The sequence below is a fragment of the Chiroxiphia lanceolata genome, chromosome 21 (assembly GCF_009829145.1).
Source record: "Chiroxiphia lanceolata isolate bChiLan1 chromosome 21, bChiLan1.pri, whole genome shotgun sequence".
Classification (NCBI taxonomy): Eukaryota; Metazoa; Chordata; class Aves; order Passeriformes; family Pipridae; genus Chiroxiphia; species Chiroxiphia lanceolata.
The window spans coordinates 5833123-5858534 of NC_045657.1; the positions used below are offsets into that span (position 1 = coordinate 5833123).

Consider the following 25412-nt stretch of genomic DNA (forward strand, 5'->3'; position numbering starts at 1 on the left):
ATACACTCTTTAGGACAGATTATTCTAGAACATCAAAATGTTTCTACTTTCAAGTGGATAATGTTGTTACTACTCAGATTGCCATTATTAAGCTTTAAAATTTACACCTCTCTGCAAGGAAGGAAAGACACTACCCACCTTTTTTTGAAGCACCAGTACAGTCTGTGAGGTGTCTGAGGAAGGATAGCTGTAAGTTTTGCATTTACCTGGAATAAAAAAAAAAATTAAAGCAAAAGGGTTTGAATGATTATTGAAAATTTTGTCTACAATTTTTATTAACATTTCAACCCAGCTGTCTCAGGTAAACCATTTAAGTGACCCACACAGCCAGGTGCTTTCCTGGAATCAGCAGGTAGCCACTGACTTAAAGAGACCAAAATAATGAATTTATGGGCAAACAATATCAAGGAATCAGCTACTTTTAAGGTGCTGGAGGGTAAATTTAGAAAGAATAGGATTTTTCTTTCCAAATTTTCACTGAGAAGGAAGGCAACAAAAGCAGCAAGGTTTATTTGTGTTAAAACTGAAAATAGTGTAAAGAGAAAACACTGATTTTGGAACTATTACAGGCCTGTGATGAGATTCATCTCCCCTAAACTGACAGACACTCCCCAAGTGTAAATACGTACATCTATGCTATAGTCACCTTAGCTTCTTTACTGTTAGCAAGAGACATCTGGGGTGCAATTCAGCTGCTTTTAGATGCCTGTTTCAGCTGAGAAGGGCCATTCTCTAAACACACCTGCTTCGCTCTGCGGGCCGTCCAGTGCCCTCGCTCAGCCAGGAGCCTCTTCAGTGCAGACATCCCCGGCCAGATCACATCCCTCCTCGAGTTATGACGGGCATTCTCCAGGCTCCGTTTTGTTCATGGTGCCCTGTAACCGCGTCCAGCCAGGCACGGCCTCTGCGCCTCTTCCCGGGGGATGGAAATGAACACATGGAATAATCACTTTGGCAAGACTGGAGTTAATGCAGTGCAGCACCTCAGGCACCGCCTCGAGCAGCCTTCGAACGGCACCCGCTGCCTGACCCATCTCTGCCAGACCCTTCCATGGCTCCCAGACCCTTCCATCACTGTGCACACCCAGCAGTGTCCGCCCTGGTGTATCGGAGGTGCCGAGCACTGTGCCCAGTCCTGCGCTCCCCACACCCGCTGGCACAGCCCGGCACAGTCATTGAGAGCCCGGGCTCGGGGCGGGAAGGGGCTCAGGGAAAGTACCGAATCCGAGTAGGAAGGGACCTCTGGAGATCATCCAGTCCGGCACCTTCCTCCGGGAAAGGCCCCGGGGCGCTGGGCCGGCTCGCTGGGCACAACACGGGCGGTGTGTGTGGGAGGACAGGCCCGCGGGCTGCAGCGGGAAAAACCGGGAGTGGTGGGGAGGAAAGAGAGCTCGGTTCTACAGGGCAGCAGAGCCTAAGGGCAGCGGAACCCGCGAGGAGGAGAGAAGTGATTCCCGTGCCCCGCGGAGCCCCCGCCCGCCGGGCCGGCACAGGCCGCCCTGGCCCCGCCTCGGGGCGCTGCCCGTGCCCCGGCCCCGCCCGTGTCCCCTCCGGCCCCGCCCGGTCCCTTCCGGGCCGGCGGAGCCCCGGGGCCGCCGCGGTGCCTCCATGGGGCCCGGCGGGCGCTGGGTGCGGGCGGCACACACGGCCCTCAGCGCGGCCCTGACGCTCGGGCTCCTCCTGCACCGCACGGGTGAGGCGGGGCCGGGCCGGGCCCGCTCCGCCCCGGGGGCACCGGGGGACGGGGATCGGTGCGGGGCTGTGCGGACCCTGCCCCTCTGCACGGCCCGGGGGTGCCCCCAGGGCAGGGGAGGGTGTGCGAGCCCCTTCTCAGCCTCTCCCCGCTCACCCCGCCCCGTTTCTCCCCGTAGGTGCGGGATCCCTTTGCTAAGGCCAGAGGGAAACATCCCGGACGCTTCACAAGGAGCTGCTGCTCTCTCTCTTTTTTGGGTACCTTTCAGATCTGCGCGAGCAAGAGGAGCGCGGGGAGCTGCTGCAGCCGCTCATCTTTGTCCTGCTGGTTCTGTGCTCCGTCCTGCTGTACTTCAAAGTGTCTCTCATGGATCCGGGTTTTGTTAAGCCTGAAGAGGAAGCAAAGGTAAATCCCTTCATAAATGAACAAAGTGGTGAGGCTGTAAAGTCCATAGGCTTCTCTTCTTTTTCCACTCTGCAAGATAAGAACAGTGTGAAATAGTTTCTGTTGTGCTGGTGTGAAGGAAACACACACAGACCATCGGAGATGAGACCAGACGGCCTCACATTCATATTCTGTAACAACAGCAATAGGGTTCAGACTTTAAATGTGCCTTTCACACCACACTGACCTTGTAAGTGACTGTGCCATTTGAGCCCAAGTCCTGTCTTCCAGCAGAGGCTGCAGTGCCCTATAGAATGTGTACATGACCTATTTTATTCTAACTCTTAAGTGGTACAAGTGCACAAAAACCTAAATTGAAGGGCAGGCTTGGCAGACAGTGCTCTCTGCAGCCCTGTTTATTGAACTGTTTATGGATTCGTTGCTCTCTCAGAGGACACGCACACAAACAAGTTACAGTGAGATAAATGGAGAAGCAAAGTTCCAGTAACTGATAGTCTGCCTGAGGTTCACTGCCTGCCAGACTGTTAAGGACAAAAGCATGATCAGTCTTGGTCCTCCATCATTAATGTGAGTGTGGCTGTGGATGAATAAGTAGCACTGCTTATACTGAGAAGACATCACTATTGTGTTTGGAAATGAAATCTTGTTTTTGTCCCAAAGTGTGTCTTGTCCACAGTTATTTCTGCCTCTGTGCAAACATTCTTTGTGTGGTTACAGGAGCCCCTTCTCTCTTGCTGTACCACAACTGCAGCTTCTCTAGGAATTCCAAGGAATTATTTTGTTTAACTTTCCTAATGATAGAGATAACCAGCACTGTGGTGCAGTAAGGCAGCTCAGTCATGCCAAGACAGCACCACACAAACCTTCCTCTGTCTCTTTTTTTGCAGGCAGGGGAGGCTGAAGGACAGGGCCTGGTGATCCCCCAGGCTACGGGTGACGTGAAGCTGCGGCGCTGTGGTTACTGCCTGGTGAAGGTGGGCACCCAGAACATGCTGGAACAGGATGGGATAAGTGATCTGAAAATTCAGCTGCTGTTGTTGGTATTTTTCTGCTCCATCAGTGCTGCTCAGAGGCCAGATTGTGTAGCTACACATGTAGTACTGATGGACACTGGCACAAAGGCCAGTTTTCCAAGGCTGGAAGTCCCTGCTGGCTTGTAGAAACAAGGATCTTCTCTTGCCATGGAAAAATTGTATTCTACATTCTTACTGCCATGTCAACCAGTGTCAAGAAGGTTATTTTGAACATACCTTGATAGTCAGAAGGGCAGTTGAAGGCCCTGTGTGAACTGATCATCATTGAGAGCTTGTTTGGAGGCCTTAAAACAAAAGAACATTGGCCTGGATGGTAAAAGACAGCATGAAGGAGAAATTAGAGCAATTTAATTAGCTCTTAAAACAGTTTGCCTAAAGCCTAGAGAGGCCTGTTTTCAGAGTGATCCTTATCGGTTTAATAAAATTAAGCATTATCCCAGCTTCCATAAATTCCTAAAGAATATCTACCAGGAGAAGTGAGCTTATTGCAGGAGGAAAAGCTGGCAAAGCATTTTTATGCTTCAGGGCACAAATCTTAGGAATCACTACTTTTCTCAGTCAGGTCTTTCATCTTTTCTGTTCCTGGTATTTGAGCTGCTTTCCTGTGCAAGTGTCTTGTACTGACAGAATCAGATACTTCCCTCCTCTGTGCATCCCTTAAAAACATCCCATCCCTACCCACTCTATTCAACAGCAGTGGTCCTAGTTTCTCACTTCAATAGTCTGCTCGTGCTTTCCTGAATGGACTCATTGGCTCTGTCTCCCTCCATGGCACACTGGACTTCCTATAAATATGTAGATAATAAAGATGTGTAGATAGAAATAATGTGTGAGAGTCACTTAGTTTGAATCTCACCCATTTGGGTCTGTACCAGGGGAATCACAGACCCCCTAGAGCTGTTCTTAGCAATGCTGATGTGCTGTTGTCTCACCCTGGAGTGCTTTAGGGACAGGACTGCTGTGGAGGAGGAGTTTTGCATGATGTTCTGTTCTACCAAGCAGGGAGTGGGACAGCACTACTGCAGTGACTACTGCCAGTGGGTTTTTTTTCTGATTGATTGTCTGTGTTTTGCAGCAGCCCATGAGAGCCAGGCACTGCCAGCTGTGCCAGCACTGCGTGCGGCGCTACGACCACCACTGCCCCTGGATTGAGAACTGTGTGGGGGAAAGGAACCACCCCCTCTTCATAGCCTACCTGACTGTGCAGCTGGTGGTTCTGCTGTGGGGAGGCCACATTGCTTGGTAAGGGCAGGAGGTGGCTGAAAGTTGTGGTGCTCCTCGAGGCCCACGGAAGGGTTGGTGTAGATCATTGGATTGGCTTTGGATCTTCACCGTCTTTTGCATCCTGAAGCCCCCTAATCTTGAGCAGAATCTGATCATTTAGGTTTCATTGTTCATTTTGCTTCAGTTACTGATCTTTGTTTACAAATCCAAGTGCTGGAAACTCCATCAGGGTTCCAGCTGTTCAGGAGAGGAGTTAACTCAAGGCAATTGTCTCTCAGCTGTCAGGGGAACCAGCATTTCTGAACTTCTTAGATTCCAATCCCTACAGGTGCAGTCTCTCAGGACTTTACAGTATATTAACTCTGTGTAGTAAAGGATTATCAGCAGCTCACTAGTTATGAATCAAATTTAAATGTGCCATCAGGTTTATGGAACTTATTCTGCTCCTTTAACTGCAGATTTATTTCTCTTTGAATCGAAAGGTCGGGCCTCTACTTTCAACAGTCCTGGGAATGGCTGAAGTACAACATTTTCCTCCTGCTCTCCTTCCTCCTGATAGTCATATTCACCACTGTGGTCCTGCTGCTGCTTGTTTCCCACCTGTACCTCATCTCGTGCAACACCACAACCTGGGAGTTCATGTCCCACCACCGCATCTCCTACCTGCGCCACTCCGAGCTGGAGAATCCCTTTGACCAGGGGATAATCCTCAACCTCTGGAGATTCTTCTGCTCACGCCACCTCACTGCATGGGAGCAAATCTATTTTCACAGGAACAGTGAGCCTGTCTAGTCCCAGGAGTACCAACACACCTGCAGGTTGCTGGGCAGAGCTTTGCTCATGCAATTGCTGCTGCTTCCTTGCACTGAACTTTAACACATCATGGACTGTGCAACCTGCTCCACAACCTGCTCGTCCTGCAAAGTACATTTCAGGGATAGCCAGGGTTATTTTTTATATACAAATAACACTGTTAAAGATGAGACACTGGTTCTGGGAAGGCCAAGGCCAGCAGAGCTGATTTCTGGTCTGAGCAAAGGTATCTCTCTAAATTTACTTCCTTTTCTTAACTGCACCCACACCTCCTGAAGAATTCTCTTCCCTGAGGTCTCCCTTTCCTTTTGCTGCTAGGAAAAAGCAGCAATTACAGACAAAACCAGCCAGGATCAATATAATTCCTGTGGCCTTTCTTCAGCCTAGTTCTGACTGTGAGAACTGCAGTGCCTTTTGTCAGTAGTACTGGGCATGAAACAGAAATACTTGAGTAAATATTTAGACAGTCAAAAGCAAATTTCATTTCATCCACATGCCTCAAGTTAATGCTTTCCACAAAGCTTTGAGGCTTAACACTGTTAATGTGCATGAGAAACAGCTGTAAGACACCCAATTCAGCTTATGAGATAATTAGCCTGTACTTTGTGATGCCCTGAGCAGCTTCCTCACAGCTTTTTAAGTTGATGCTGCTGTTACCAATTCACAGGCTATTTTGAACCAAGTCAGCAAAGAATAATAACCATCCACTTTTCTCTGGATAGAAAAGTTATGCTTGGCTACTGAGTTATTGGTAAAACTACTACTACCTCAACAGACTAGTGAGATTTTAATAAAAGAATACAATTTCAGTGCAAGAGGAAAGCTGCCAGGTCCTGGTGGATGAGACAAGGAGTGCTGACAGCTTCCAGGACAGCAGCAAGTGTACTTGTTTTCCATTGAAATAAAAGGTCATACTTCAATTTTCCATGGGATATTAAAAGGAAGTTTGGGATGGCCAACTTCAGCTTTAAAAACAGAGAAGGCTGTGGTGTCAGTTTTAGTCCTGACCCTTTTCTGTTAAAACAAACAAACAAACAAAAAAACCCCAAACCAACAAACAAAAAAAAAAACCACACCAAAAACCACCACAACAAAATGTTAGTTAAAATTATTTTGTGCCTTAATTGCCTTGGCTCAGGAACTGACACCAGCTCAGGAGCACATCTGGCAAGCCAGGAGGATGCACTCAGGGTTTAAAGTTAATGAACACTCACGAAAGAACAGTGTAGTCACTAACACAGCATGACAGTCCAAAAGCAGATCAAAACCAGCAGAAGATTCCTTTTTCGACCAAGTCCAGAGTTTGCGATCAGTTCCCAGTCTGCTTTGTTCAGGGTAGAAGCTCTTATGAGGGATACAAAAACACTAAGGGTTGTTTTTGTGACACTGTAATAGCATCCAGAATGGATTCTGTAGTTTGTTGGTGTCACTGTGGTGCCTGCTGAAGTCTGGATCACCTTTTCTGGCTCTTAAGGTATCAGTCAAGTAGAAATTTGTCAGCAGATACTACAGCTCAAAGCACAGTTTTGCTTTCTTTGGTAATTACTTTCAAAAAGCACTGGGATGATAATTTACCTTTTTTTTTTTACTCTAAATTATAAAATAAAATATTAAATATGCGTTTTTTAATTCTTTATGCCTCTCTCTTTGAGCCCAAGTTCTACGTTTCACCTGTGCTAACAATCCACTGTGCTACTTCCCACTTCACAGTGGCCTTGACCTTAAGAAAAGCCACAAAACACACCACAAGGGCAACAGCCAACTGTTACCACTCAAACAACAGCAAGGAAAACGTGTATCCTGCTCCAAAGGGGCCAGTGTCCTGCCAGTCTGAGCAGGAGGTTGAAAGGAAATCCAGGTTCAGTGTGTTTTGCACAAACACAGCTCTTACTGTGTTGAATTCTGAAGCATTTGGACCAGTCCTGGTTTAACAAGGCCAATTCTCTAGATCCTTATCTCCAGATCAGCTCAGCTGCCTTAGTCCTCCTCCTGTCTACATCTGGTAAAGAAAAACTGAAAGAGCAATGACTCTGTCCCTGTTTGCATCAGTGTGATGCTTCAACCTTCCCTTTTTGCCCAACAAGGTAACATTATGGATTTAAGAGATGAAAATATATCTTATTAAGTATAATTACAAGGTATTTTACCAGGCAAATGATATCATCTTTGACTTGGTGTTTTTCCAGTATTAACAGTCATTACTTAGCTGTCCCCAAAAAAGATGCAGGATACACACATTGATAAACTGTGTGGAGAGACAGCCTGACTGCAGTCTTTGGTATGTGCCAGCTGATGACACCATGCAATATGTACACAGACAACCTGAGTGAGAAGGAAGAAAGAAAATATTACTATTGACATTTACAGAGCAAAATAAAATCCTGCCTGTTGAGCAGACCGTGGTTAGCCTTAATCTAAAACATTCAGTGAACACAAAGGAGATGAAAAGCTGAACATTTAATATAAGGAAAGATATCTTTATTTTCAAAAAAAAAGGAAAAACGTGCAAAGCTGTGGGGTTTTATATCATTAAAAACAATGGCTAATATTTGGCATCTTTAAAGAAGTAGAAAGAGATTAATTTTCCTTAAGATAAATCACTTGGATCATTATCAAACATCATTGTCTTGGTTATGTTAAAATCCACTCCTTGTCTGGCATACACATATTTATGAGTGGGAAATGGCATAAAATCATTACCAGGAGGAAATGCTGCATCTCTTCTCTAGAAAATAGGTGAGAAGAGGCCACTCCCCTGCTACTCTACAACTTTAAAAAGCCACACTACTTATTTAGGCTTTTTTCAAAGAGTAACCTGGGCTGAAGAGATGATTTGAGTCCAGCTTAAATTCCAAATTTCCATCTATATTCAGTGACAGCAGAAGATACATCCAGTCAAACATTAATTATTCCTTAAAGATAACTGACATCCAGGATCCCTCCAACAAATGAGGCTGGAAAACCCACAGCACATTAACTGCTGCAGGGCAGCACTACCTGTACTATGGATCCTGTTGACTTTTCCACTGCCCATGCCAAGTCCTCTCAAGGTGGTAACAATCTCTTCATGTTTTGTATGGCACAGGAGTCACACATCTAAAAGGTGTCTGGAAACAAAGTCAAAGTTCTTGAAGACAGTCTGCTCCTTGTGGGTGAGGAGAGCAACCCTCTCAGGGGGAGTGAGGATTGGCTTTTGGGAGGTGAACTCTTCATCAAAGTTGCTGATGTCTGTTGGATCTCTCAACGTGGGCACAAAGGGGGGCTTCAGCCTCCTGGCAAGCAAGGCATCCCAATCAATTCCCTGTAAGAGAAGGAAGGGAACAAGCCAGATTGACAAATGCAGCTGCCATCAGATAAGACTGACCGGCAATCACTGTCATCACTTAACAGCATCTTTGATGCTGCAGCTTCATTTAAAAAGGAGTATTTGTTGATGTCTCTAAAGTTGATTGTATTTGTACATAGAAGCAGCACAATCAGAAATAACAAAGGGGCTCTGGCAGCTTACAGATCCCAGAAAACATGTGGGATGTCATTTCAACTGTGAATTAAAACACATATTCCTGAATGGAGCAATGAGGTGCAACAGAAACTATCACTAAGATCTCACTGATAACTAATGGAAATATGCCTCAATACCAACAGAGAGCAAATCACTCTCAGCTCAGACACAAAAAATGATGGGGAGGGAAATAAAGCGAGTTCCTACCTTAAAAAAGGGCTGGATTTTAATCTCCTCTGCATCTTTCTCCCCTGCTCCCAGTCTACGCTCTGGACATTTCCGAAGCAGCTGCAGAAATATCGGTTCAAAATTAAACAGCGGGAACAAGGATGGACAGAAATAATGTTCCAGAGAGAAAAACAAAAGAAAGGGGATGGACTGATCCCTCAGTATCTTCTCATTTTCACTTTGCACCAAGGTCATCTGCCAGGAATAGCTCAGACCTAGTTTCTTGTAAACAACTTGCCAACAGCAATAAGATACCTGCTATAAACTGCGTGAAGCATCTCAGCTTAATTGTGCACCTGTGACTACGGGGTCAATTCAAACCCTGAGTCCAGCCATCCCCACTGAATGGCTCTGACACTCCTGCCCTTGAATCAACACTTCTCCATGTCAGACTTAGCAGGAACAGTAAGCAGCCTGCTTAGTCATCCTTACACAGAAGGACTGCATTTATGTAAAGAGATGGAAAGGAAAAATATGTGTAAATGTTAAATGTTTCCTTAGTCTGTGTAGGCAGCTCCAGATTACACACACAGATGTATCCAGTCCTAATTGAGTCCCTCTGGATCCACTCACAATTCCTCAGGCTCTCAGAGACCCACCAAGCCCATTACCTTCCGGATTATAGAAAGTGCCTCAGCTGAAAGGAATCGTGGATACCGGACTTCATCATTGACAATGCTGTCAAAGACTTCCTCCTCGTCATCTCCAGGGAATGGTGACTGCAATGGGGACATTCTATTATTTAATACAAATATCACCCACTCTTCACTACTAAATAGGGATGAGAATAGCAGGAAGCTGTTGGATTAATTAACGTTTGGCAAGTACAATGAATGAGAAAAATGTAACTGAAGTAATAATAAATAACTGGCTACATTTAGCAAATTTTCTCTGAAGTGGTCTGGTCCCTAAGCCTGTGAGATCCCCTGAGGAAAGGTGGTCTTACCTCACCAACAAGCATCTCATAAATGAGCACACCCAGTCCCCACCAGTCCACTGCCCGTGTGTACGAGATGTCCGTCAGGACTTCTGGAGCCAGGAACTCAGGGGTGCCACAGAAGGTGTTTGTCCGGTCTCCAAAACCTATTCCTGTAGGAAAAGGACACTTGTAAAATCCAGCACACATAAGTGAATGGATCACAGGCAGCCTTGCCTCTGAGAGCTGTAGTTTGTCACCTGATGTTGTTACCTCATCAAGGCTTGTAAATGCCAGTGAGGAAATGGGAAACCTGAGGCCCCCAACAGCTCCAAATAACAAATATACAGACAGTGCTTAAATAAACACCAAAACCAAGAAAACCTCCTGCAGATTCCATTGCTCATTTACTCATGCACATTTTATAGTATCCTATATTCCGGCTCCTTTGAACAAACAAGCACATTTTAAAAGCCTTCACAGGTTTCCTGAAGATTAAAGGACAAAGTACTCTTCCCAAGTTCATCATAGGTGAGGTTTTTTGTTGTTTGGTTTGTTGGGTTTTTTTGTTTTTCTTTTAATTTTTAAAATGGGAATTAATACAAGTTACACACATCCACTTACTACAGCCCAGATCCTAAACTAATCCTCATGGCTCCATTTCAGCTTCTCCAGTCCCTCACCTTCCTTACACAATCCAAAATCTGCAATCTTCACAAATCCTTCAGCATCTAAAAGGAGATTATCCAGTTTCAGGTCCCTGCAGGCAAAGGAGATTTAAGAAAACAGTGGGTGAAGGCTCAGGAATGCCATCCAACATATTTTTTTGCAAGAGGCAGAAGGTAGTGTTAATAAACAGAATAAAAACTAAACTGAGTAAAGTCTACATTTGGTTTAAATCATGTATTATTTGGAAGATTCCCCTTAATTTATTGATATTTTCCTCTAAACAAAAGGCTCACAAAGCAGCTTTGAGCTGAGTGGGGCTAAGTCATCTGGAACAGGGCTCCCACAACAGCATGACAAATTACTTGACTACCAAGAAAAAAGGAAAGCAGTAACTTAACAGGTGCCCCCCAGAATGTATTGACATGTCACAGAGGATTAATCACCTGCAACATGCCAGATGAACTGCTTCTAGGTGACTTTCTTTACTGTGAGCACGATGAACATGCTGATAGCAACAGGCAGTGGAGGAAACAAAGACAGACAGAAAGATTAGAAACCCCAGCAAAACAGTGAGCTCCAGACACAGCTACAGGAGAAACCAACTTCCAAGTTGCCAAACTTATACTTGAGTCTCTGCTGCATTACCTATAAACAATTTTCTTCTCATGCAAGAACTGGAGCCCCAGGACTACACAGGCTGTATAAAACCTAAAAGACAGAAACAGTTATCAGGAAATATATACGAGACTCGAGTTAAAAATTTATAGCGCCTGGAGAGTTGACTAATCCTAACTCACTGTGCCATGTGCTCTGGAAAGACGTCCTCGTGTATGCGCATCATCAGATCCCCACCTGGAGTGTATTCCATCACAAAACAGGCATGATGAGGTGTCTGGAAACACGCAAACATGTTCACAAGGAAGGGGTGATCAGAAGAATTGACCACTTCAAATATTCTCTTCTCACAGTTCAAGCTGCCAGGATTCAAAGAACAAAAACATCAATGTTAAAACCTGGCAGAAAACACTGTTTTGAGCAAGACAGGATGAAGGAGAAAATCATTACATCTTAAGTTAGAGAAACAAAAAGTGAGGGCCAGTGCAAATATTTCTCTTATACACTTGCAAACCTTGACTTTTAGAGTGTTCTTCAGATGTCATTCTCACAAAAGTTAGACCCCATTATAAGTTTCCTTGTTTCTGATTTTAGTTACCCAAGACTTAAGGTCACATTTAACCTTAATAGTACCATGGCCAGAACACGTCATACTAACACTTGATTACAGGTGTGTTAACTTAGCCTCTGGCAATAGTACCATCTCCAAACAAAGCTCACCTATCAATTTCATCTCTCCTGATAATGTCTTTTTTCTTCAAGGCTTTGATGGCATACAGCTTCCCAGTTGCCTTGTATTGGGCCAGCAGTACCTGAAAAACAACAGAAAAGCTGTACTTCAAACAAATTTCTTCAACTCCCATTGACACAAACTATTTCCATCCATTCCAGACAGTCAGTCATTCTCAAAACCCAGCTCAAGGAACTCCAAAAACAGAGCTCTGCTCCTTGAGCTGCAGCAGTGCAGAAGGATGTCAGTGTAAGTTATGTTCTCACAGCTGGCCCAGTGCTTCATGAGCTCTCACAGCAAGCAAGCACACAGATTCTGGGAATGGAGCTATTCCACAACTAATCCTCATAATAATGAAAGGGATGGCAATGGTGTGCTTTATGAAATGATTTAGCACTCCCAGGACAGTTTTCTCCAGGCTTTGAAGCCACAAATCTTCAGGAGCTTTGACTGTTAACAAGTTTTCAGCTGCTTGTGTGGCTGGGCTGGGTTTGTTCTGCATCTGCATTGCTACAAATCTCTCCTGTACTGCAGTGTCTCTATTCAGACCCCAAAGCAGAGCCCCATCTTCACAACCACAGCCCCACTGCCCTGCTCCACAGTGTCTTTCTGTACTACCTTCCCAAAGTGGCCACGGCCCAGCATAGCGATGCAGTGAAAATCCTCCAGCTGAACTGTCCTTTTCCTGCAGACGAACAGAAGAGTTGCTGAGACAACCCCCAAGAGATGCACGAGCAGATAACAAAGGAGTGTGTGTTTGTGTTAGGGGAAGGAGCTCTCTAGCAAAAGGGAAAGCAAACAGCTGTGCCAATCACTCCTCACCTAAGCTGAAATCCTGACAGCTAAGGGCTGCTGCTGTTCTGCCACTGAAAATAGGAACTTCAAAGTGAGGGAAGTGCTCCCAGTGGCAGGGAGCACTTCCATCTGTACTGGCAACAAGAGGAACAATCCTGACTCTCCAAGGCTGCTCTCTCTGTCACTTCCTATAACAGGATTAGTTCCCCTCCACCCCCACATCCTTGGGGTGGTAAAATTCAATTTCTCCTACACTCCTTTCAGCAGGCTCAGCATCAACTGTGGTAATCAGACATGAACATGTCCACAGTGCTGGCAGGACAAGGGCATAAGGAGAAAGGAAGTTCTCCAACAGGAACTGGAAATAAAACACACTGAGACAACAGACATAACATGTTGCTGGAAAAAAGTAGCTGAATAAAGAGATGCTTTAGAATGTAATGTCAGCTATAAGGAAACTCAGGCTACAGAACTGCTAGGAAAGAATTTTTTTTTTAAATAAAAACCTAAATGCCTTAGTCCAGGATCATCTTTAAAAGGCAACAGACACTCCATACTCCTCCAGTGAGTGGAATGAAGAGCTTTCATGGTATTGTCCTCACTCAGCACTAAGAATCTGGTGCTAAGAAATCAAAGCACACCTTGAGCAGAATTTTAGACTGCATGCTAAAAAATTTCAGCCCAGTGACTCTTTAACTCGTGACCCAAGGCAGCCTGTGCTGTCCACAGTTACCTTGGAGACGTTGGGATTGGAAATCCTGTTACAGCAGAACTGCAGGACTTCTCCTCAACATGCAGCCTCTTCAGGCACTAGGAAGAGAAAGAAAAATACAGTGGGTCATCCTCTGGAATCTGACCTGAACACCCACATCCAAATTTTCTCCTCTGTCAAGGTCCAGGATAACCACAGCCAAGTTCTTGCAGTTGGTCATCACCTCTGCTTAGGGGGAAGCAGCATGAAAACAGATTGTCTGTGGGCACATAAAGCTATTCCCACATAAAATGTTTTTTATAGGGTCAAAACTTTTAAAATAAACACTTCTAAAAGTCTAGGGTAGAACATTTCCTTCCTAGAAAAAAGGCCTGTCACGTCAAAAGAGTCACAATGATCAAAGACTGCAGTTTCCTCTATCACCAAGCCAATGAGAAAGGGTAGGACATGGTAGAACACAGGTCATTAACCATTTTACTACTCAAAGCAATTTTCCTGCTCCTTCCTGTCAGAAAAGCAGAGCTGCTCTTGGTTTTGCCCATTATTTTAATGACAAAGAACTTCATCTGCTCCTAAAAGCCTACTGGCCCTCCTTTCCTGCTTTCTCTGGGCAGTCATCTCTTCTGTACTCTTGCCCCGGACTCCCAGTGCTGACCTACCTCCATTTTGCTTCTCTAAGAAAAGCAAATTATAATTTTTTTTAAAAGGGGAAAGAAAAGAGAAAGAAAGAGAAGTGCAACTCTTTGTGAAGACTCCATGCCAAAATAGCACCCTGGATTCTGAATCCCTGGAGATCAGACAGCTAACAAGGAGGTGCTTGCCTAAAGTACAGTGAATTCCTGCAGTAATAAACAAATAAGAAGGACCAGGTTTTGAAAGGACACCAACCAACAAAGACAAGCTTCCCAATTAGCCCATGTGATTACCGGGGAATCTGCAGGAGATGGTGCTGATTCCTTGGAGTTGGCCATCAGGAAAAGGCGTGGAGGCTTGGGTGGTGCTTCATCAGCAAAGGTGAGCTTAGCCACAGGGAAGTCACTGCATTTGTGAGACAGAATTGAAGGAGATTCTGCCTTAGGGATGAGTACTGTACACAGACACCTTTGTGTCACTTTTGCTTTGTTAGTTCGGTCCAAATCACTGAACAACAGGATTCCCTGATTCACACCAAAAGTCTAGGAAGTATCAACAAAGTCTTCTAAATTAATTAAAAGTTGGTTAGACTCACATTCCAACACTGGCTTTCTGGCACTATAAAATCAAGGAAATAAGTATGATCAAGAATTTATAGGAAATCTTGATTTTTAGTACTGACACAGTAGTTGACTCAAGTATTTTTCTTTTCTAGGTCTTGTGTGTCAGTGGGAATAATCTCTTCAGAGCATGACTGATTCTCTAAAAATTAACTCCAACAATGAAAAAATTTATTTTGGGGGAACTTTCTTCTACAGCACATTTAAAAGCTCAGCTATGTCCCTTCTGAGTGCTACACTATGGCAGTGGTTAGAGTACCTGTGCATTTTTATCACAACAATCACATGGTGACCTTGCCTAGATCAGTTACTGTACTGGTGAAGACATTTAATGAGTGGAATTTTCTTTCCTTTACAGCACAGAAATTTTACATCTTTTTGTGCAGACAGACACATTTTTCTCATCAGGGTCTTCTTCCACCTTAGGAAGATGTAACAGAATTTTAATATCTATCCCACACCCATTCCAGAGTGTCATCCAGCAACACTCAGAACATGACTTACCCACTCAGTTTGGAGGCTGAATCTGTAGGACTTTGTGGGGAAACTGGAGAAAAGTCTGTCTGAGTGGGATCATGGAGTGGGGGACTCAGAGTGCTGATGGAGCTGCAGGGAGGGAGGAAACTCATCATCAGGCGACCCCAGGCAGCAACATTCATGTTCATCTGAGGAGCTCGGAGAAATTCCTTCCCTGGAGGAGTCAGAGTCAAAACACCAGTGAGATGACAACACATACAGTCTCATATAATTATAGTTTTCACCCAAACACCCATGAGTTATCCAAAAAGGTAGCCTACCTCTGGGAAAATGGGCATTTCTCAGGGAAGAAGGTTTAATAATGATGATGAAACACATCTAATATTTCACCTAAGTTCAATTCCATATAATATCATTCAATCCTCAAGATGAACTTGCATAATGCTAAAAAATTATATTCTTTTAAGTCAGATTTTCTTGTATTTCAACACTGCATTTTAATCATGCAGCCTGTTAACAGAAAGTTTTTGAAAATGTCTTAAAAAGAGTTAAACAATTGGGATGTTTCATTATCTTTACTACTTTCTGAAGAATATAAATATAAAATCTCATTTATCCCCACTACCACAAAATCTCAGTATGTAAAGTTTTACCTTATTCAGCCTCTCAAGGAAGAATTTGCAGAGAAAAAAGGAAGTATGTAAGTTATTCCAGTCCATAAATCTCATGAATCTGAGATGCCAGCTTTAAAGACTTGACAGACAGTCATTAGCCTGTTCATGACAGTCTTCTATAATTCAGAATTTTCCAGAAAACCTTCCAAAATCTGCTCATCAGTAACAGCACTGCTGGTTAAATTAGTGTAGTTTCAGTCCCGGATCTTACAACAGAATCATGGAATGGTTTGAGTTGGAAGGGACCTTAAAAATTATCTAATTCCAACATCCTCTGCCATGGGCAGGGACACCTTCCACTAGACCAGGTTGCTCCAAGCCCCATCCAACCTGGCCTTGGACACTTCCAGGGATGGGGCAGCCACAGCTTCTCTGGGCAACTTGTGCCAGGGCCTCCCCACCCTCACAGGGAAGAATTTCTTCCTAAGATTTCATCTAACCTTGTCCTCTGGCAGTGGGAAGCTATTCCCCCTTGTCCAGTCATTCCAGTCCCTTGGCCAAAGTCCCTCTCCAGCTCTCTTGGAGCCCCTTTTTAGGCACTGAGAAGGGCTCTAAGGTCTCCCCAAAGTCTTTTCTTCTCCAGGCTGAGCAGCCCTAAGTCTCAGTCTGCCTCCAGACCAGAGGTGCTCCAGCCCTCTGAGCACCTTTGTGGCCCTTGCTCCAAGAGGTCCACATCCTTCTTATGCTGGAGGTCCCAGAGCTAAGAAGTCTGTTAAATAACCAGCAGTTATATCTTCCTGCCAATGTTAATTGTGAATAGCAACACTGTGACAATGTCACATCACAGACTGTGCTGCAGCCAGGCTGCCTGCACTTAATGACTGAACAAACTTCCACATACACAGTAATTAGCAGGCATTTTAATGTCTCACAGATTGAATGGGAAACCCCTGCCCTCACCCTGGTGCCCCAGACAGTGAGCACTCGGCTGTCCAGCCCCTCACCTTTCTGCTTGGGGAAAATGCGCTTCTGTCGCTGCAGTTTTGGCTTCCTCTCAATGACAGGATTGCAGAACATCACCTGTCAGAGAAGCCACAGGGATTTGTCAGGATTGTTCATTCAAAGTGTAAACCCAAACCTTCCCACATGCCTGTTCCCTCGTCAAATTCTCCATTCCTATCTGTTTGGTAAGTTAGGAGTCACTTCCATAGACTCTGGATTGTGCTATTCTGGCTCCAGTCTCTAAACAGCTGTTACTTCAACTGTGGGTTTAGCTGTCAAAATTCTCTGCTACTGGGAATGTAGAAAACTCCTAGAATTAAGACTAATTCCTATCCCTAAGAAAATTTCTCCAATTTGTAAAGCCATGCATAAAGAACACATCCATTTGTAGGGTAACAAGCACAGTAGTTCATGGCACAGAAGTAAAAACCAAAAACAACAAAACCAACCACCACAAAACAACCACAAGAAATCAAGAAGGCAGGGAGACGAGACAAATTTTGGTACATGATCCTACTTTGGAAAGACAACCACAGGAACTTTCATCACAACACAAAGGAGAAAGTACAGTGGCTTTTAAGGGATTATCTAGCTGATCTCTTCACTGATGGTACTTTAAGATATTATTAGCCTCAGAAAGATGATAAAATAAGCATACCCAGAGGGAATTTGGATCTCTGATTCTGCAGTCTGTGATTCAATCCTGACCATTAAGCTATATGCTTAATTAAAGTGCCACTGATGATTCATAATGAAAGCAAATAAAAACCAATGGATTTCACAGGACACACACATATAATTACAGTGGAGCAGCTGAAGAGTCACTCCAGGCTATGGCATGTGTACATCTATTATATTGTGTTGTTCCTTATTCTTATGTGGGATATTGGTGCAAAGGGATTTCAGGAGTCATTCTACCCTTGTGGATTACTGCTCCTTCCATTCCTTGTACTCTGGGTTGAACAACTGCTTTCAGGGCAGGCACCCTAACCAGACAGAGTTCTCTGAAAAAGAAACAAAGCTTACATTTATACCTCTGCAAAAAGCATCCCCTGGGGCTCGAGCGAGAGGCACATCCCGTGACGTTCGTTATCCAGAAAATCATCCAAACGTAAAAACTTCACTGCACAGAGCTCTCTCCAGTCCCTCCAATAAACTGCAATTTCTAGCTCACGAGACTGGTGAGATGGGGTAGAAAAACAAACAAAAGCACAAGAGTTACATCCTGCTCCACGCTCTGGAAATGGCACACGCACGCCGTTGTAAAAGAAAAAAAAAAATCTATAAAAAAGAGTAGGCATAAAAAATTTCTTTAGTCCCCCTCTTCTCTGCTTTTCACGTTTTCAGATTGTCTTAGCTACAGACCATCTTGGAGGTTGCTGTCTTGGCTCCCCATTTAGAAATCCCTGAGAGCCACTTTAGCTGATAAGATGAAATAAAACTTCTCAGATAAGCAGAGAAGGACAACAGATGCTGCTCAGGCTGAATGTCTGGCAGAGATGCTCTGCCTTCAGGGGAAGGCTGAGATAAGTGGCACATCAAAGGACATGGGGACAGCAGCAATAGAGAGTTGAATCGAGTGGAAGTGCAGCTAAACAAGCAAATCAGGTAAGGAGAAATGGGAAAACAAACACAGCACAGGAATCTGGGGCAGACTCACCCGGTCCAGCTCAATGACAAAGCTCTGGTCCCATGCCTGGTTATTAACTGGTCCCCAGTTTGTTTGGCCAACCACTTTGTTGTCCACTTTGAGCACAGCAAGGACCTCATCTGGACAAAGGAGAAAACATGGACTATATATAACCTTTTACCAAAGAAAACCTCTCACGCTGAAGGTGAACATCCCAACCAAATGTAATTTTTAGGACAGTTCTGGAACCAGGTGTGATGCAACACATTCTCTCTATTAGTTTTGCAGAAATCAGGTGTTTTAGAACAACACTCATACCAGGCTAAGCCAGCACCACGATGAGAAACCTCCTTGCTCCCATGTGCCCCTCAGAGGTCAACAGTGAACTCCATACTCACTACATGGCTCTTCACTCCGCAGGTACTTCCCTGCAACCCCACGGCCATGGATGCCCAGGCCAACTCGTGTCCGGGAAAGGGACCTCAAATCACTTGGGCTGCCACAGATGGGAGAAGAACTAGTCATTCGGGAACGTCCTGGAACGTTTTCCAACAGATCCTGACACCCCATCAGTCTCACTTCCAGCGTTCCTGAGGAATTTTAGGAGAGTAAGGAGCATTATTATGTAAAAGATGAAGTGATTTTAGTCAGCCTGTCCTCACCAAGAATTTCTCAGATTCATTATTTTTTGGTTAATAGTTCAAATTGACTCCAGATTAACAGACTGCAAATCCACGTGATCAGAAAGCTCTCTTGGCCTAGAAGGCATAAGTCCAATTCCTAGAAAATCCAATGTCCATAGAACAAGAAGCATTACAACAACAGAAAGAAATACAACTCTTTTTTCCCCCTCTCACAGCAACAGGCCATGCAGGATTCCCGTACCTGTGAGGGCTGTGGGTTTGATGACTGGGGTGGGCTGGATGCTGCCATGCCGGGCTCCCAGGGACGAGGTGTTCACCAGTTCCTGTTTGATGAGTGCTCTCTTTGGGTGATCAGGAGAAAGCTCACTGAGCTGCCGTTCCAAGGACAAGCGCAGCAGGTCAATCTTCTGAGAGGACTCTTGCAAACGACCCTGAGCCTACCAGTGGGAAGTGGAACAGAAAACAGGCAGGAATTCTCAATGTGCAGCCCCAGTCAAGGTACTATTAATCCTTTATGAATTCAAGTAAGCTTCAAAATAACACAACAAGACAACATCTTGCTAATAAAGGAACAAGATGAAATATTTTCCCATAGATCTTGAGCACCCCATCAATGTCGCTTTTGATGTTCCTGAGAAATTTCACCAAAGGAAGGAGTGTTATCCCTAGAAGGGAAAGTGACCCCAATCTCCCCAATCTCTGTCCTCACAGAGAGACAGGAACTTCCTAAATTAGTAACTTGGTTACCTCCATTCATGCTAAATCACTAATATGGAGGCATGAAACCACCCAAGAAGGCCTGAGCAACACCCACTTACCTCAGCCAGGAACTTGCGATCCTGGACCCGACTCCCCCCGAGGATCTTCAGCACATTTTTTGCCCCCTCAGCAACAGCAGCTTCGATGCGCAGGTGGTGCCTCAGCTCCTCAATACGCAGCTCCAAAGCACTGATGGTGCTCCCCATCCTCACTGGTCAGATAGAACATGGCAAGGGTGAAAATCCACTGAGTACTGTGGATCTTACAGCTTTGGCTGCATCTGCTCTGGGCTGTATCAGCATTTTACCTGCTGGATCCACGGCATCTTCCATCCCTCCTGCTGCCTGAGACACTTTCACAATGTGCATGCGGATTATCTCGATCTTGGTCTTGCTGTCCTGAAGCATCTGCTGAGCTGTTGCCAGGAGCTTCCGCTCCTGTCAAGGGAAAGCAAATGCAGAGAGAGACCCGTGATCATTAGAAATGGGTTACAACGATGTGCTGACTCATGAAGGTGAGGTGGCACTCGCAAGAAGGGTCACAAATGACCCTGGGATGGATACAGGAGTGGTTATGTAAAGCAGGCACCGCTGAGGGTCAAGGACTGAGATCACAGCCTCCATTTGCAGAGGGAAAGGACAGGTCAAGGACACGTCCAGTTAATACCAAACCCTGCAGTCATTGAGACCTGTTGTTCCCTGGCTAATGGCACCTACGGTGCTCTGGGAGCAGAGGTTTTGAACAAATAAAAATATCACAACCCTCCACACTGCTGGTCTTACTGAATTAACCTTCCTAAAAAGCTTGGATTTTAAATTTTTTAAGTTATCCTTTGGCTTTTAAATATGATTACGCCAAACTCAAAAAGTGGGATGAATGTGAGCCCAGTAAACTTCTGAAAACTTTTCTCACATAAAGAGATGCCACTTGCTGTGCTTTATAACAACCCAGTGATATCCAAACATCACACCAAATCAGTGTTCGGTTCCAATGCTTTGTTAACTCTTTCCTCAAGTCAGTGACTTAATGTGCCTCTTATTCCACCCTAATGTGCAGTAACATGATGTGCTGTCACTATGCTGAGACCAAAAACACAGAGCTAGGATTCAGCAGGCAAGCTTTGCAAATGCATTTTTCTCCCACACCAATTATCAGAGAGAGATTTGTGTACAGACTTCAAATACGAATTTTGATCCAAGAATCCATGTTCCAATGTGGCTGATTATTCCTGCTTACCTTGGATGTTGAATACATTTGGATCATGTTCTCAGCTCCTTGTTTCACTTTCATTTCAACATGCAGCTGCTTTTTCAGAGCTTCAACCTTCCTTGCCATGGGGTCTGGGTTTCTTTCCCAGAGACAAGGATCTGGAGATGCAGATCCATCTGCACAAACAACACAATCAATACCATTAATCATCTTCTCTTGTATCAATTCCATATCTATAACCATTGAAGCACTATGAGAGAATTTTCCTGTCAGTCATGCCCCAAGACCTACCTGTCTTACTCTCCTCTTTGTCTGTTATTACAATCCTTGCATTGAGCTCCTGCAGCTCCCAGTGCAGCTGCTCCAGTTTCCGGTTGGAAGATTTCAGCACGTGCTCGATATGAACAAGGTTCTTTCTGTCCGTCGTCGCTTTGCGCAGGTTTTCTGCTCCCTCTTTGATCTTCAGCTCTTTCTGTATTGCCCTGCGAAGCAGCTCCTTCTCACCCTCCAGTTTCTGCTGGAAACTTGGATCCATTAAGTTCACACCATTGTCCAGCTGCAAGAGGCAGCTGCCCTGCAGCCAAAGAGTGTTGGGCAAGAGGATTTCAGAGAGAACACACTCCAACCATTTTTATGGCACAGCAATACCCTCATAAGATTCCGCTCCTTTGTTTCGTTCAGAAATTCTGAAGACAATCTTTTCATCAAATTTTCAAGACCTACATTTCAATTACAGAGGACAGAACACAACTTTGACCTTAACACGCCCTTAATTTGGTTTTAAACCATAACGGAGTAAAGCCTTCATCTTACTTGTCTCCTTGTTATTTAATGTCTACTCATGTCTTTGTTCTTCAAGTATCAAAGCCCAGCCAACATTTGCTCTTGTTCTGATCAACATTAATTTTTACCAGTACGATGTTGCAGATACAGATTTTTATCTGATTATGCCTTGATGCTGACTGCTCAAAGACAAATCTCAGATAATTTGATAGAGCTTTTAGAAATCACATAAGCATGTGTTAACTCTCAGCTATTAGCCTTGAAGAAGAAAAATGTAAACCCTAAAGTTGTTTCTACAAATGAACAAGTAAAAGAATAAGTTTGACTGTCTGCTGTACCTAAAAAGGTGAGCAGAGTGGTGTCTCAGTCTCTGTTCTCTAAAGGCCACTTCAAACATTATTATTGTTATAGGTTGCATTAGTAGCATTCACACTTGTTATGTTGCTTTACATCTTTTCCAACAGCACTTGTTCTAGTGAAATGTGGCTCAGGAACAGCTCTGAACAGAACTGCTCTGTCACAGACTCTGGACATGCCCAGTTTGGGCAGAGCAGAGGTTTTATCTCACTGCCCAAAAAAACACTGGACTCAGACACGAGCTGCAAAGCACCCCTGAGGATGCCACTTAACACCAGAAGAGATCCAAGCAAGAGCTTGTGCGTCTCCTTTCAACAGGAAGAGAGATTTTAAGGCATTCAAAGCAATGAAAACATTAATAACTTCACGTTGATGGCTCATATTCATTGCTCAAATGCAAAAGAAATGGTCAAGCCCCACTACAGTAACTGAGTTAATGTCACACAGCACATCAGTGACTAAAGACAGTACTCAGGAATCCTGACTTGCTTTCACACCCTGTAATAGGTTGACCACATTTCCAACAACAAACCACATCGGGTTTGTGTTACTCCTGTACAATACTGCACTTTTGAGAGTGTGCTGGGCATCCAAAACCTAGGCCAGAAACAATCCTTTAATCAAAGACCCAACCAAACACCCTCAATCAGTTTTTGCTACAATTTCAGTCTAATAAGAAAAAGAAAAAGGGAAAAAAACTATTTTAAAAGTTGGCCTAAACCCAAGTTTGGGCCACAATAGCCAAAATAGGAGTTGTTCAGATTGGTAACAAAACAAAAAGGTTCAGATTAACATCCTGATTCCAGGAAGTTCTCGCCCAATTAGTAAAGCCAGGAACTAAGCCACAGCTTTGAAAAACATCCAAAGTTTTGTGAGGAATAACTTGAATCATGGAGTTCCTGAGTCACAGGCAACCTTTACCAGCTCTAAGTCGGAAAATCAAAAAGGTCTTTATCCACTCTGTTGCAAGTGACTAAAAGGAGTTTGTTGGTTGCAATTCTCATTTAAATAATTAATAAAAGCACAGAGACTTATCTTCTATCCAAACTATGCAAATGGGTGTAAGCAAATCTCCCCCTGGATCCACTCAGAGCAAAGGTGCTCAATATGGAGACCTGGGTATTGATTCAGAGAACAGGTATAGTTGGGCAGTTCTTAGTTTTTCTTCCACATCACTCTCTGCCAAAAGCTAATCTGAATATCAGTTAATGCACCATGCTGACTTTCTAAATATAGAGAGATTGTAAGCATGATATGTTTTACTGGATCCTTCTTCCCCTCTGTGTATGAGGAAGTGCCATAACACCGACATTGTTTGCACCAGGAAGATTAAATATTCCATTATTGAAGAGGATGGAAAAGGTAAATTTTCATTTGCTTTTGCATTCTGGCTCATGAATTTTGGTGGGGTCAATCTCCAACACAATCCTGAAACATATTTACAGCTTGTAGAGAAATACCCAAACAAGCTGAAATTAGCTCGCTTTTGGCACTTGCAGTGAGGCTGCCAGAGCTCACCCAGGGCTTCCGCCAGGCTCATGTCTTACCCAAGTGTCCAGTCTACTTCCTCATAGCAAAAATTTCATCATTATCAGAGTTACACATAATCCTCTGGATTGCAGCCAGTAAGATCCCTTCCCATCCCATCCATTATACCCACGGTGAAGCTTGGAAACAAGTTTCACCTGCACAAAGCCCAGAGCAGACCTGGCCCTTACACTCTCACCACTATCACAGAAACTGATTTATAATTTGATTTAATAAGCTAGCATGCCATCCTCCCTGCAGTCCACACACGTTTCCAGCACATCTCAAATCCCATCTTTCCTGGCAACTTTGTGCCGCAGGGATGAGCCCTGCATCCAGCAGCCTCCAGTCAGATTCCCTGCTTACGAGAAAAAGCCACCCCTAACTCTGGAAAAAGGCACTTGTGGTCCTGCCCGGAGCCCCCCCCAACTCCAAGGGCGAGGCTGGGAAGCAGCGAGCGCAGGAGGCACCGGGATGGGGAGCACCCGGTGGGGCGGCAGCCAGCGCTCTTTGTGTCTGTGCCTCCGTCCCTTCTTTCCCAGATTAGGCTTGAAGCTTTCTCCTCCAAGGGCGGAGGGCAGGGCATCTCCCCGTCTCCGGGGAGCTCGTTCCAGACACGATTGTTTTCCCAGCACGGAGCCCGGCTGCCCTCCCGGCCCCGCGCCAGCCCCAGCTGCTGCCGCGCCCTCCCACACCTCCCCGACGCCGAGTTCCCCTCAGCGGGCACCGACTCGGCCCGAACACCATTTCCTTGAGGCGAAGAGGGACGTTTCTAGGGGATCCCACTTGCTTCCCACACCCTCTCCCATCTCCCCGGGGCGGGAAGCCCCTCGGTGCAGCCCCCTCTGAGGAGGGTCCGCACGGAGCGGGGCGCGGTGCTTCCCCGGCGGGGGGATGGATGGAGGGACCCCCAAAGGGCGGAGCGGGGCGCGGTGCTTCCCCGGCAGGGAGGATGGATAGAAGCGGACCCCTGAAGGGCACAGGCACCCCGAAGGTCGCGGAGATCCCCCTGTCCCGAAGCGGGGTCCGCCCCGCCACCGCCCCCGAGCCCTCAGCGCTCACCTGCGGGGTCGCCATTGCCGCCATTGCTCCTCCCGGACCGCCCGGACCGGCACTTTTCAAACTCGGCGGTCCCGGGGCCGCCGCCAGCGCCCTCTCGCGGGGCGGGCCCGGGGGAGCCGCCGGCGGGCGGCCCTGGGGAGCGGGAACGGGAGCCCGGGAGCGGGACCCGCCCTTGCCCACACGGCTCCGGGGCAGCCGCCGCTCCCGCCCCCGGCTGAGGTGGTGCCGCCGCCTCCGCCCGCCCTCAGGGGAAACGCGCGGCCGAGGGCCCGTGTGGCGGCGGGAAGGAGTGAGGACGCTGCGGGGAATGAGGTACCGGACACCGCCCCGAGGGGAAGGAGGGGCTGGAGAGGGGTTGGAGGAGTCAGTGGCCGCGGTGGCACCGAGACCGTGGGTCCGTGCCAAAGGGAGGCGACGGGGATGCGCAGGGACACATCCCCCGCTCGGCCCCTCTGGGAGAAACCCCTGCGGGTGCCCCTCGTTGTGCCGCGGCCAGCGGGTGGTTTCCAGTTTTAGTTCTCCAAACTGACTCGCGGCCGGCGTTTGTTCGCATGGGAACGAGCAAACTGCGGCTCCCCTCGGGACAGGATCCCTGGATCCCGTCCCTGGGGAGATCCCTGCCACGGTGCTGGGCTGTGGGGAACTTTTTCCCTGCAGAACTGCCCCTCTAAGTGCAGGATTTGGGGGTTCAGCCGAATATTTGAGTGAATAAATAACCTAAATGCGTTGGGTAGGCAGCAATCTCCCAGCTCTCGTCAG

At 45.8% G+C, this 25412-nt stretch overlaps 2 protein-coding genes across 4 annotated transcripts; one reads left to right on the forward strand and one right to left on the reverse strand.

Moving 5' to 3' along the window:
- Positions 1 to 1036: 1036 nt before the first annotated feature.
- Positions 1037 to 6212, forward strand: ZDHHC12 (zinc finger DHHC-type palmitoyltransferase 12). 3 transcript variants are annotated; one of them, XM_032707985.1, is made up of 5 exons: positions 1037 to 1322; positions 1962 to 2098; positions 2986 to 3072; positions 4208 to 4374; positions 4839 to 6212. In XM_032707985.1, the coding sequence occupies exons 1-5, from the start codon at positions 1052 to 1054 to the stop codon at positions 5146 to 5148; spliced, it is 972 nt and encodes a 323-aa protein (XP_032563876.1). In that variant the 5' UTR covers positions 1037 to 1051; the 3' UTR covers positions 5149 to 6212. The 3 variants fall into 3 exon arrangements, with proteins under 3 accessions (XP_032563876.1, XP_032563877.1, XP_032563878.1); XM_032707986.1 differs by having other exon boundaries at positions 4211 to 4374; XM_032707987.1 differs by lacking the exon at positions 1037 to 1322 and adding an exon at positions 1593 to 1693.
- Positions 6213 to 7625: 1413 nt separating this feature from the next.
- Positions 7626 to 24777, reverse strand: PKN3 (protein kinase N3). Its single transcript, XM_032707946.1, has 22 exons — positions 24654 to 24777; positions 21216 to 21498; positions 20952 to 21100; positions 20023 to 20152; positions 19775 to 19926; positions 19198 to 19393; positions 18711 to 18902; positions 18343 to 18452; positions 17717 to 17860; positions 16685 to 16760; positions 15094 to 15280; positions 14263 to 14374; positions 13358 to 13434; positions 12448 to 12514; positions 11820 to 11911; positions 11282 to 11458; positions 11130 to 11192; positions 10499 to 10575; positions 9846 to 9988; positions 9511 to 9618; positions 8879 to 8959; positions 7626 to 8470 (listed from the first exon to the last, which is right to left on the reverse strand). Exons 1-22 carry the CDS (start codon positions 24675 to 24677, stop codon positions 8258 to 8260), a joined length of 2853 nt encoding a protein of 950 aa, XP_032563837.1. The 5' UTR covers positions 24678 to 24777; the 3' UTR covers positions 7626 to 8257.
- Positions 24778 to 25412: the final 635 nt, after the last annotated feature.

Coding starts and splice junctions, on each gene's coding strand:
- PKN3 (XM_032707946.1), bottom strand. CDS start 24,677: ATGGCGGCAATGGCGACCCCGCAG. Junction 15,281..16,684: donor CATTTTCCCCAAGCAGAAAG/GTGAGGGGCTGG, acceptor TGACTCCTCCAG/GGAAGGAATTTCTCCGAGCT. Junction 10,576..11,129: donor GAGAAGAAAATTGTTTATAG/GTAATGCAGCAG, acceptor CTTTGCCTGCAG/GGACCTGAAACTGGATAATC.
- ZDHHC12 (XM_032707985.1), top strand. CDS start 1,052: ATGGCTCCCAGACCCTTCCATCACTGTGCACACCCAGCAGTGTCCGCC. Junction 2,099..2,985: donor AGCCTGAAGAGGAAGCAAAG/GTAAATCCCTTC, acceptor CTTTTTTTGCAG/GCAGGGGAGGCTGAAGGACA. Junction 3,073..4,207: donor GTGGTTACTGCCTGGTGAAG/GTGGGCACCCAG, acceptor TGTGTTTTGCAG/CAGCCCATGAGAGCCAGGCA.